We start from the raw sequence: 13,050 nt of genomic DNA on the forward strand, positions 1-13,050 counted from the left end.
CCTTGACAAGAGCAGTTTCTGAGGAGGTTGGGGAAGAAAATCTGCCCCAAGTGCCCTCCAGAGGGAGTGAGGTGAGAGAGGGTGTGAGCAAATACAATGGCAGTTCTGGGCGGTGGGTAGGGGGACTGTAGAAACGAGCTAGAGAAACAAAGGATTGGGTTTTGGAGGGGTATAACACCGAATAAAGTGGGGGAATTGACTGTAACTGTATTACTTGCTTAAAAAAACAAAACAAAAATAAAGAATAAAAGGGGAGGCGGGGGGACACAATCGCGGGAGAGGTAGCTACAAAAGTGGATACAAGGCCACGCTTGGGGGTCGGGGACAAGAGTCAGGTTCCAGACTCTAAATTTAGCTCAGCACAGGGCCGGACAAACCTGAGCTCCGGGAACCTGACACTGGTCCGGCGTCAGGCCCTCGGGCTGTGCTGGCTGGGCCTCGGGCGGCAACTGGGAGTGGCGCCCAGATGGGCGTGTGCTTCCACCTGTCCCGGCCCGTTTCCCAAGGCTGACTGGGTCAGGCTGGGGCGGCCTAGACAGGCTCGCGTTAGGGCTGAGAGAAGGGAGAGACGGAGAGAGGGCGACTCGGGACCCAGGAGGCCGCGGGCCAAGGCGGGATATTGAGCGGCCCAGAACTGGAGCGCAGAGCACTGGCCTGCGCTGAGATCCCCTCGCCCTGTGCTGCCCGGTCAGCTATCAAAGCGCACCCTCCCCTCACGTTTCCCATCCTGGCGCACCCTCAGCTCCAGTCTCTGCCAGCAGGGGTCAGCCCCGCCCTTCTTCTTCCCGTGGGCGCTCGGAGGCCCGCCCCGGCCGCTACGCTGGGAGTGGCGTACCGTAGGGTAGGTATCCTCTCCCGCGCCGCCCGACTTGGGTGAGCTGAGGGTGCGCATGGCGGCGGTGGGGCCGCGGACTGGCCCGGGCGCTGGGGCCGAAGCACTGGCGCTGGCGGTAGAGCTGCAGGGCGAGGTGACCTGCTCCATCTGCCTGGAGCTCTTCCGGGAGCCGGTGTCCGTCGAGTGCGGCCACAGCTTCTGCCGCGCCTGTATCGCGCGCTGCTGGGAGCGCTCGGGCGCCGGGGCCACCGCTGCGTCCCACAAGTTGTCCTGCTCGCTGCCCTGCCCGCAGTGTCGCGAGCCCGCGCGCCCGGGCCAGCTGCGGCCCAACCGGCAGCTGGCCGCGGTGGCCACGCTGCTGCGGCGCTTCAGCCTAACAGCCGGCGCGCAGGGGGAACGCGGGCCTCCGGAAGCGGGGGCGGCCGGGTGCGCGCAGCACCGCGAACCGCTCAAGCTCTACTGTCAGGACGATGGACGTGCCATTTGCGTGGTGTGCGACCGCGCCCGCGAGCACCGCGCTCACGCCGTGTTACCCCTGGACGAGGCGGTGCAGGAGGCCAAGGTGAGCGCCGTCCCCACCCCTACGCGTCCCCGGGACCCCCAGTCCCCGTTCTGCGTTCCCGCGCAGGCAGGAAGGCCCAGGTGAGCCCCTGCTTCTTTTCCCTTATCCCATGCTGCGCAGCATTGGCTTCGGGACTGAGTGCGGCTCTCCCTCTGTCACCCCCGACACCACCAATACCACCTTCCCAAACCCCTCGCGTTTCCCTTTGGGCCCCTACTGGGCCGCCTGCGTGATGCCCCACAGATTTGGAGATTTTCTTTCTGTCAGTACCTGGCTTTGAGCGGTTTCTCCGTCACACCCACACATTCGCTACCCCCACTCTCAGCCCTTTCCCTGGACATAGCTCTGTTCGGTGTTCTCACCTTCTGTGGCCGAGTGGGACGACCTTCCCAGGAGGTCGGGGTAAGGGGGTGGGTGGCTCCAGGGCTGAGTAGAGAGCCAAGAGCCATCTGGGATTCTGGCACCTCCCATTCCTGCCAACTTGCTAGGGTGTGCGCGGACGCCTCTGGCACAGTCCCCGGTCTTTCTTTGCTCTTACCCTGCTCCAGCTCTCCCACCCAGAGGGCTTTCCGATGGTGGTGAGGAAAGCAGAAGAGAGGACTAGGCAGGTTGGGCTGCTGGCGGGCTTGATGTCAGCCTGGATGGTGCACAGATGGTCTTGAGGACGGGAGACCCTGAGGCCTTTGGAGTCACCCAGCAGCTGTCCTGTACCCTTACGTGCAGCCTGTGCAGGCTGTAGCCATCCCGACGTCCAGAGGTGGCTTCAACCCTGCCGCCTCTTCCTCAATGAACAGGGCCTTCCCTTTCTCCTGGGTGGCTTCAGGAAGGCACAAGTGGGAGTTGCCAGAATCCTCTCCCCACAGTGTCCTCCTTCTCACTCTTCCGCAGGAGCTCCTGGAGTCCAGGCTGCAGGTCTTGAAGAAGGATCTGGAGGACTATGAGGCATTTCGTTCCACTGAAGGGAAGGAGAGCAAGGAGCTCCTGGTGAGCATGGCAACCCCCAGGGTGGCTCCCCTGGGTGACAGCAGAGGGCCACCCACCACTCTGGCTAGGTGTGTGTGGCTTTGGAGTGTGTGCCTGGGGAAGAGCCGAGGTGGAGTTTAGAAATATAATGAGGTGCCTATTATATAGGGTGACCGTGTAATTTATTATATAACCAGAGCTTTTGAGAGTGAAAGTGAGGGCTAAAATAATTATTTTAGAACAGCTGGCTTGAAGTGGAACTGTCCAGGTGAATCAGGATGTATAGTCCCCCTAATATTACATAACACCCCAGTTAGGGTCTGTGGAGCATCTTGTAATGGAACACATTAATATTTCTATAGAGAAACATATGAATATTCATACTAAGTGGGAGGCTTCTGTCAGTCTATGGCGTATTTGACCACCAAAGGAGTTATCTTTCAGTTTTAGAGTTTTTTCGATTTTGAAATCGAGGCTAGGGGAGCGGGGTTGGGGGGATGGGGGAGGAGATGGCCGAGCTGCTCCCCACCCAGCAGAGGGCAGGAGGGTCCAGGACTTGGGTTTGCAGCAGCCGATTGTGCTATAGCACCCTCACTGCCCAGCGCTTAGGGTGGTATTTTGTCTTCCTTGAAGTGGAACAGGAAAGTGAAATGGGGTTCATTTTGGTTAAGGTGGGCAAATGTGGGTCACTGTCATTTTCCATCTCGAAAATTCAGTTCCTAGCTCAAAAACTAGGGGTTAAGAGAATGAAAGGATCCACTAAGGCCTGTTAGGGCAGGGCTCTTAAGTCCTAGAGTTGGAAAATGGAGGGAGAGCAACCTGAGGGTCGCCCCCCCCCCTTAAGGGAAGGAGGTGTGGGGTGAAGGGGAGGACCCTGTGTACAGGTGCCCCAGGGTCCTTTCCTGACCCTGAACTGCACCTGGTACACCTGCATCCCATGCACATCTCAGACATTCTCTTCTGAACATTCACTTCCCTCCACAAGGAAGGGCTCACCCCTCACCCCTCCAGATCTCCGCCCTGCTCTGCTGGAAAAAAAGAGTAAGCATGTGGGGCTTCCTTGGTGGCGCAGTGGTTGAGAGTCCGCCTGCTGATGCAGGGGACACGGGTTCGTGCCCCGGTCCGGGAGGATCCCACATGCCACAGAGCGGCTGGGCCCGTGAGCCATGGCCGCTGAGCCTGCGCGTCCGGAGCCTGTGCTCCGCAACGGGAGAGGCCACAACAGTGAGAGGCCCGCGTACCGATAAAAAAAAAAGAGTAAGCACGTGGCTCTTAGGCCATTGCTGTACATCCGTGATCCAGAGGGCCTTCTCCAGCTTGGGCAGCTTCATGGTCTCTAACCCCACACCCCATGACATTGCTTAGCACTTTCTACTCTGTCCTGCCCCCACCCAGCCAACCCCCCTGTGGCCCACACATCCTTTATGATTACAAAATACCTGCTTAATGAGACAACCATTGCTGCTATGAGAACAAGGAGAAGGAATATTTTTATTTGAAAATGCTCTTACCATTTAGAGGAGTAGTTCTCAACTGGTGGCAATTTTGGGCCCCAGGGGACATTTGGCAATGTCTGGAGATATTTTTGGTTGTCAGCACTGGGGCAGGGGTGCTACTGGTGTTTACCGGTAGAGGCCAGGGTACTGCTTAAACATCCTGCGATGCATAGGACAGCCCTCCACCACAAATAATTATCTTGCCCCAAATGTCAATAGCGCCGAGGTTGGAAACCCCGATTTAGAGTGTTTTGGTAAATATTGTCCCACTTGTGTTACTTCCTTGGGAGACCGTATGCTATAATTGCAAGAAGCTTGGACTCTGGGGTCAGAGTCCCTGGATTAGAATCCTGACTTCCCACTTCCTGGTAATGCACCTCTCTGTCTTGGTCTTCTCATTTGTAAATCAGGATGAGAGTGTACCCAGGTCACTGGGTGGTTGTCAGCATTGAGGGAGTTAACGCCTGTAAAGTTTCCTGGGCTGTTGCTGCCTGCTTGCCCAAATCCTGAAGACTGGGGAGCAGCGAACTGAACCCAGGTCTCCTAACTTCAGAACCCACTTATAGTCTCCTCTTCCAGCCACCCCCTCCCCCCCTAGAGTTTTCAGGGAAGAGGAACTTTGACATTTGCGCTTGTCCTGGAGGGATGGAATCCTTCTCACTGGCCACGAGAGGCCTCACTTGTTATATCATGCAGAGTCCCTCCCAGGTGTTCATGTAAAGACTCAAGAGGGTCAGGAGCGAGAGTCTGTGTCTGAAATCACAGGGGTGAAAATCCTGTGGATAGTGGTCATGGAAAGAATAGGATAGAAAGCTTGCACACAGCAGACTCTTACTTAGGTCGTTGTGGGTGTGCTGTTACCTCTGATCACTGGCATTGATTTTCCTTCTTTCTTTCTACTTTCCTGCATTTCCAGGTTTTATATTATGAACTTGTGTTGCTTTTACGATTGCTAAACAGAAAAGGTGCCCTTTAAAATGAGGTAAAGTGAAGCGTGAAAGTTGGAGGGGTGACAAATGTTAAAGTACAAAATTCAAATGAGTAAAACTTAAAGATCTTATTGGCTTTATTCAGTGGTTCATAAATCAGCCAACATCCCATCTTGCAGAAAGAAAGAAGTTCTGAAGAGCTATACAAGGCAAGAGACTTTACAGGCAGAGGAAGCAGGAAGAAGGAAGTTGTACTAGGCAAAAAAGTGGGTTGGCCACAGAGGCTCATGAGTAGAAGAGTTGTTTTGACGGTTAAGAAGGCTTTTCATTGGCCCAACAGCACGGGCTCCCACTCACCAAGAATGATCTAGCAGCTGCTGCTGCTGCCCAATGTTCAGCCTGGCAGCAGCAGAACCACTGCAGAGGCCTGATATAACATCACCCTTGAAGGAAACCAGTTACCTGGTAGCAGATGGATTGCACTGGACCTCTTCCACCCTGGAAGGGACAGCATTTTATCTTGGCTGGAACTGACACATTTCTGAGTAAGAGTTGTCTTTTCTGCCTGCAGAGCCCAAGCCAGCACTACCAAGGACTTATAGACTGTTTGATTCATCAACATGACTTATGATCCCAGAGTAGTTTGGGTGTCTGATTAGAGAGGGAATTTAAACATAAGAAGTGCTGTGAAGGTAGAAGTATTTTAAATTTATTTCCAGTCTTGCAGTTTTGATATCCTGTTAGTACATGTTTTGTTTGTTTGTTTGTTTGTTTTTTGCGGTACGCGGGCCTCTCACTGTTGCGGCTTCTCCCGTTGCGGAGCACAGGCTCCGGACGCGCAGGCTTAGCGGCCATGGCTCACGGGCCCAGCCGCTCCACGGCATGTGGGATCTTCCTGAACCGGGGCACGAACCCGTGTCCCCTGCATCGGCAGGCGGACTCTCAACCACTGCACCACCAGGGAAGCCCAGTACATGTTGTTAATGCTGTGAATGTGCTTCTTTAAATGTGAGACCTGCCATCATCTCTCCATTAGATACTTGCGTCACCCTTGCAGCCTAACAACGAATTAGGGTACTTTGTTGGCCTGCTTGTCTGACAGCCAGTGACATCAATGATTTACTTTAAGTTTCTGTGTCTTAAAATGAGTTTTCATCAGCAGCCCCCACTCCACCCCCCTACTTCCACAAAGCCACACCTTAAAGTTGCCTTATAAATCATATATTAAATCATCGCTGAAAATGTCGAACTAAACCGAAGTGAGAAGAGTTATACGGCATTATGTTTGAGATCTCAGTGTGTGCTATCAAAGATGTTTTCCAACTCTACAATAACTTGAAACCATCACGTGTTTGGATGCTCTAATTTCAGCAGAATAAAGATCATAAATTTGGTCACACACACACAAAAGTGGGTTGGCTATCGCAAAGTTGCTTTCCCTGTAGGGGATGGCAGGGGTTTATCAGGCAGATTACTGAACAAATACTGATCAGGCCGTTCCTTATAGGCTGGTTTAAGATAACATTTGTGGGAGAGCTGAAGCTGTCATTAGGTCTCGGTTTGGTGATGTGGGGCTTAACATAAGCGACTCCATTTGGGGCCTGTTGTCTTGCTTTGAACACAAAACAAATGTGTTTGGGGACCTCAGTTTAATCCTTACAGTGACTGCAGGAGGCACTATTTTATCCCTCCCACTTTTCAAATAAGGAGACTGCAGCCCTGGGGGATTCTGGGGTGAGTTTGAAGTTTCCCTAGGTTGGTGGGAGAACCCAGGTCTAAAGAGACACATGGGCGCAACTGTGACAGGGAAAGGGAAGGCACGTGTTGAGGCTGCTGCGTGCTCGGAATTGGGACATTTCAACTAAAGCGTGTGCACGGTGGGCCTGCACGCGTGAGTCTCTGACCCCTGAGCAGTGAGGGGGATGCACCCCTGCCCTGTGGGATGGCTCAGAGGCTTCTATCCAAATGCTGTGTCTCAGATGCCCACACCCCTTTGCCCTCTTCAACTTCACCTCTCCTGGGACAGAAGCAGATGGCAGCCGAGCGAGAGAAGGTTGGGGCGGAGTTCCAGGCTCTGCGGGCCTTCCTGGTGGAACAGGAGGGTCGGCTCCTGGGCCGCCTGGAGGAGCTGTCCCGGGAGGTGACACAGAAGCAGAATGAGAACCTGGCCCGGCTTGGGGGTGAGATTGCCCAGCTCTCCAAGCTCAGCAGCGAGATCCAGGAGACAACTGGCAAGCCTGATCTTGACGTTCTCCAGGTGAGCCTGGCTTGGCCAGGGTACGAGTCCTTTATCCTAAGGCAGGAGGCATGAATTTATCCCTCCCACTTTTCAAATGAGGAAACAAGAACGGCGGCGAGAACAGAATCAGATCCTATGAGTTTAGTAGAATCACACATCTGGAGCCAAAGTGGACTAGAGAGAGGAGCGCTGATTTTCCTGGGGTTAGAGGTCTAAAGGGATGTGATAAAAACTTTCTTGACCATGATCCACAATAACATCTCTTACAATGTATTCTATCATATACGTTGTGACAAAAGTCTCGGAAAATGACACTTACCCGTACTACATGTGATGCACTTTGATGTTTTTTATTCTGTCTTATTTCCTTCTAAAATAAAGAGTCACAATCCACGAAATAAACTTCACAAGTCACAAATGGATCAAGAATGGTCATTTAAGTGAATTCCCTGGACTCTGTACTTCCACTGCCGGGGGCCTGGGTTCAATCCATGGTCAGGTAACTAAGATACCAGAAAGCCATGAGGCCCAAACAAAACAAAACAAAACAGGTCATTTAAAAGGCACTAATCTGAGTGACGTCCAGGTGTTGCATAAGAGCTGTCACTTGTCTTGGGCGATGTTGAAAGCAGAGGCAGCACTGGGTCCCAGCCCTTGGCTCCATGATGATTCTGTAATAAATGGGAGCGTCGGGAAGCTCTTGCCACCTGGGGCCCATGCAGGAGGCAGGGGGTGATACACCTGCTTATTCCCCTGGAAGGAGGGAAGGGGCCAGTTTTATTTTCTCAAAGGTGAATGCTGATTTGGTTTTCTCTCATTGTTCTTTCCAGGAATTCAAAAACACACTAAGCAGGTGAGTGGACCTAACAATACCTTGGGCCTCTCTAAGCTGGCACTTCTTTTCCACTTAGCTTCCTGTCTTCATTCCCCACCCCTGACCTCTCACCTCCCGATGCCCCCAGTGCCTTACCTGGGTACCTTCTGAGGCAAACATCTGCTGCCTGGCCATGGGTATTCGGCACGGGCTCAGGCTCTCCTTTTCACCTCTCCCCACCCAGAGGACCTCACCGTCCTAACTGTCAAGCCCAGTGGGAGTGGGACAGTGCTAGTGGGCCTTCCTCAGGGTCCTTGTCCTGCAGGTGCAGCAATGTGCCCGCCCCCAAGCCAACCACAGTCTCTTCTGAGATGAAGAATAAAGTCTGGAATGTTTCTCTCAAGACCTTTGTCTTAAAGGGGCTGCTCAAGAAGTTCAGAGGTAGGGACTTGTGTGTGGGGCTGGGCCCTGCAGTCCTGGTGGTGATGGCGTGTTTCTGGTGGTTTGGGGTCCTGAAGATGTGCCTTTCCAAAAGCTGTATGATAAAACAGGAACTAGGGTGTGTCAAGGCCAGACTGGTGCGGGGAGGCGGTGGTGGCTAATTTATTTAGAACCCCCGCCCCTACCCCAGGGCATGAAGCTTCCCCTGGGGACAGATGGAGTAGAGGGGCACTGGGGGCAGAAAGAAGGATGAAGAGGGAGAGCTCAGCTCAGAATGGCTCCAGACAAAAGAGGGGGAAGTGGGAGAGGTAGAGCTAGAATACAGCCCCCTGCCCACCCCCATGATCGGCCCAGCACTTGCCCATCAACTCTAGGGTATCTGGGGAGTGAGTGAACCCCCAGATATTGAACATTTACAGTGGGGCTGTCAGTGTCAAGAGGTGGTGTCACCGTTGTTGCCAAATAGAAATTTCCCATGTCATTCACACACAACCTGCTTTGTTTCTCCCCTTCAGAGGATCTTCGGGGAGAACTGGAGAAAGAGGAGAAAGGTATGATGGCTGTTTTAACAGTGAGTGCCCGTCATTTGGCCATGCAGAGATCCAGTGACTGTCTCTCGGGGCTCTGTGCATGGTTGGTTCCTTCTGCCTGTCCACCTCAGCAACTTTGCCATCAACTGCCCTTTCTTCCTCATCCTCACAAGTCTGATTCCTTCAGGCCACCGTGGGGCCCATAGGCCTATAAGTTGTTCCAGAGCAGGAGTGCCCTGCACCTTGAGATACTCAGATCGGGGAGTGCTTGTCGGTCACCTGGACAAGCGTCTCTTCCCTGTTCCCACTCCCAGAGAGACGGAGGCCTCTCCTGGGGACAGGGATTGTGTGCAGGGGTCGGGGGAAGCAGGGGGAGACTGGAAGGGAGGTGGTGATCACTCCTGCAGGGCTCTGGGGTGAGTGGGATCTAACCCCAAGGGGAAGGGAAGTGGGGAGGGGAGGACACATATTCCTGATGCTGATGTGACTGAGCTAAATCAGATCTTACTCGGGAAGAATCTAAACCAGCCGAGTCAGACTATGTCCTCCTCTGCTCAGAACCCTGCCTCTCTCACTCAGTAAGGGCTGGAGTTCCTGCAGTGCTCTTGAAGGCCCTACGGGGTCTGGAGTCTCACTGCACACTCTTCCCCTGGTTCACTCCGTGCAGCCACACACACTCCTTGCTGCTCCTGGAAGGCACCAAGCACACAGCTGCTTAAGGGCCTTTGCACTGCACCGGCTGTGCCAGGGCCTGGAACACCCTTCCCCCACACAGCTGCATATCTGACTTCCTATCTCCTTGATGTCTGTGCTCAAATGCACTTTTTCAGTAAGGCCTTCCCTGGCCCCTCTAGTTGAAATTACAGCCTGCTCTCCTGATCCCTCTATCGTGTATTGTCTCTCCTTCTCCCCACAGAAAGGAAGCTTCAGGAGGGCAGGGATACTCCACTGTGGGATTCTCAGGGCCTAGAACAGACCTGGAACATAGTAGCACTTGCAGCAAGTGTGCATATTTTAACTTTTTATTATGGAAAATTTCAAACATACACAAGTAGAGAGAAGAGCATGACGAGTATTATGTACTCATCATACACCTTCATCAATTATTGACTCGTGGCTAGTATTTTTCATAAACACCCCTACCCACTTCTTCCCACTGCATTATTTCGCAGCAAACCACAGATAGCTCTCATTTCTGTAAATATCTCAGTATGTTGTCTCTAAAGAGATAGACTTTAAAAAAAACATAAACACAAAACCATTAAGAAAGCAAACACAAAACCAACGTCATAACTAAAAAATTAATGCTTCTTTCCAGTATCTAGTGTCCGAAATCCCCCACTTGTCTTTTTTCTTAATTTTATTTTTTCAATTGAAGTATAATTCATTTACAATGTTTTGCCAATCTCTGCTGTACAGCCCCAATTTTCTTTTTTTTTCTCTTTTGCGCTGCCTTGGGTCTTCATTGCTGCATGCGGGCTTTTCTCTAGTTGTGTGCGCGGGGTCTACCCGATGCGGTGCACGGGCTTCTCATTGTGGTGGCTTCGCGGGCTTCAGAAGTTGTGGCTTGCGGGCTCTAGAGCGCAGGCTCAGTCGTTGTGGCGCAGGGGTTTACTTGCTCCACCTGTGGGATCTTCCGGACCCAGGGCTCGAACCTGTGTAGCCTGCAGTGGCAGGCAGAGTCTTAACCACTGCGCCAGTAGGGAAGGCCACCCCCCCCCCCCCACGGTCTTTTAAATTGGATTTGTCAATCTGTTTGAATTGAGATCCAAATCAGGTCCATAAATTGCCTTTCTGTGATTTCAACACCTACTTAATGAGGGGGCGGTGGGAGTGGGGCGATGGGAGCCGTGCAAGGACACTGCATGGGACGTCTCTCCCTGTCTTCCCCCCTCCCCATACCCCGCAGTGGAGCTGACCTTGGACCCCGACACGGCCAACCCCCGCCTCATCCTCTCTCTGGATCTTAAGAGCGTGCGCCTTGGACAGCGGGCCCAGGACCTGCCCAGCCACCCGCGCCGCTTCGACACCAACATGCGAGTTCTGGCATCCTCCGGTTTCTCCTCCGGGAGGCACCACTGGGAGGTGGAAGTGGGCTCCAAGGACGGCTGGGCCTTTGGCGTGGCACGTGAGAGCGTGCGCCGCAAGGGCCTCACGCCCTTCACCCCCGAAGAGGGCGTCTGGGCGCTGCAGCTCAACAGCGGGCAGTACTGGGCGGTGACCAGCCCTGAAAGGACGCCCCTCAGCTGTGGGCACCTGTCCCGCGTGCGGGTCGCCCTGGACCTGGAGGTGGGGGCCGTGTCCTTCTATGCTGCGGAGGACATGCACCACATCTACACCTTCCGTGTCAACTTCCAAGAGCGCGTGTTCCCCCTTTTCTCTGTCTGCTCCACTGGTACCTACTTGCGAATCTGGCCTTGAGGGGCATTGCCCGGCCTCCCTGAGGGGGTCAGTGCGTCATGGGAAGGCATGTTGCCCTCGGATGGGGCCTCCTGGTCACTCTGGGTATGCCCTCCAGACTCTTGTCCCAGGCTGCCTTAGAGGGGCTTCTGCAGACTACAGCATCAAAGACATGAGAATGGGCTGTTGGGGAAAAGGGCTCTGAGGTCAGTTGAGCAGGGGAAGAGATGCTTTGGACCCTCCTGGCATGTCTCCTGCCTGTTGTCCACGTGTGGATTTGGCCTGAGCTGTGAGGAGGTGGAGGTGGATGAGGACAGGAGCCCAGCTCCACCAGAGGTGCTTCCTATCACTGCCCCAACTCAGCAGGGCTTCTGGTTCCGTGGAACAAAACCAAGCTCTGGTCCTTTGCCATCCTCAGTTGCAAGGGGGGCAGGTTCCTGCCAGGCCAATCAGGTTCATGATCCCTTCTGCTCTGCCTTCCTGTCAGCTGCCAGCTCTGCCTTCAGAGACCTGAATCTAGCTGGCCTGACGAAGTTGTCTACTCAGGGAGGATCACTGTACTTCCAGCTCAGTGGAGAGTTTGGGCCGGAACTGGTAGGAGACCCTTGATCTGTACATGAGGGCAAAGCCCAGGGTAACAGTATATAGGCATAGCTGCCGTCCAATGTGGCTTAGCCTGATGATAGAGTGTATGTACAACACATCCTTGGCCACAGTGACTGCTCCGTGTACGCAAGTTTGCCTAAACCCTTTTCAAGTGCCAAAGTACAGTCTCCCTTGGGTAAGGAGACCAAAGATTCTGGAATTTTGAACCTCAAGGCGGCACGTATAATTTTACAGAAGCAACTAACACCAGCATGGAAATGCACAGAGCACAGGCATGCCCCTGACAGACACTTCCTGGAGCTTCCCAAATGTATGCCAGCAGCAGAAGACCCTGGTGCCACGGCCTGCTCAGCGCGTACCCTGGAGGGTGTTATTCCCTTGGCTAATGGTTCCCCAGCTTCTGCATGGCTGGGCTTCTGGGAGAGTGGAGGTAGGCTGTTCCCTGCTTAGTGTGCTCCAGGAAAGGGGCATGGGGAGATGGAAATACAGACTGTGAGCTCATTTCTAGGGTGTCTTGGCTCATTCTTAACTCCCCCAGTCTGAATGCAAGAGCACAGTTACGAGCAAAGGTTTCTGCCAGACCAGGTGAGCGTGTGTGTTTATCTGTGTGAGGAACGTTTGCATGTGTGTTTAGATCTCAGATCTCAGGAGCGGGGGGCGGGGCCATGTGGATTTTGGAGAGGGCGTTTATGAGCATGCGTATAAGGTTTAGGTGCGAACAGACATAGGTCAGTATGGTCACACCCTATTTTTGATTTGTAGTTGTAAAATATTAGCCACCCCATATTTAGGTGAAAGCCAAAGGTTTCCTTCCCCCACTACCTAGCTGCCCAGCTAGATGAAATCCAGTCTCAGACCTAATTCTGTCCTGCACACATTGTTTATAGATAGACGTGTTGGCATGCAGGGGCAGTGACCATCAAACAGTCTGATCTGCAAGCATCTTGGAGTTTCCATGCTCTCTGTCCCTGAGATACTTCAAGCACACTTTGCATACAAGGGACGGTAAGAGAGATGTTCTTGTCGGGGCAGGCATGACACTTTTCTAGAGGCAATCTAGAGATATAGCACTAGGCAGTCAGAATCCAGTGTCCTGTGGGCTGGGGACAGGACCATTGAAGAGTCCAGCCTATAGCAGCATCCCAGAGGGTGAACCCTGTGTGGTGTTCATACATGGAGAGTAGCTCTAGAACACTGTAGCTAATCAGTGTATTTGAATACCACTGATTTCCACA

At 53.3% G+C, this 13,050-nt stretch overlaps 1 protein-coding gene across 1 annotated transcript; it reads left to right on the top strand.

Moving 5' to 3' along the window:
- Positions 1 to 228: 228 nt before the first annotated feature.
- On the top strand, positions 229 to 12,310 carry TRIM7 (tripartite motif containing 7). Its single transcript, XM_079918623.1, has 7 exons — positions 229 to 1,397; positions 2,286 to 2,381; positions 6,812 to 7,042; positions 7,855 to 7,877; positions 8,164 to 8,279; positions 8,795 to 8,830; positions 10,719 to 12,310. The coding sequence occupies exons 1-7, from the start codon at positions 891 to 893 to the stop codon at positions 11,228 to 11,230; spliced, it is 1,521 nt and encodes a 506-aa protein (XP_079774749.1). The 5' UTR covers positions 229 to 890; the 3' UTR covers positions 11,231 to 12,310.
- The last annotated feature ends 740 nt before the right edge of the window (positions 12,311 to 13,050 follow it).

Source organism: Stenella coeruleoalba (genome assembly GCF_951394435.1).
Source record: "Stenella coeruleoalba genome assembly, chromosome: 3".
NCBI classification, from domain to species: domain Eukaryota; kingdom Metazoa; phylum Chordata; class Mammalia; order Artiodactyla; family Delphinidae; genus Stenella; species Stenella coeruleoalba.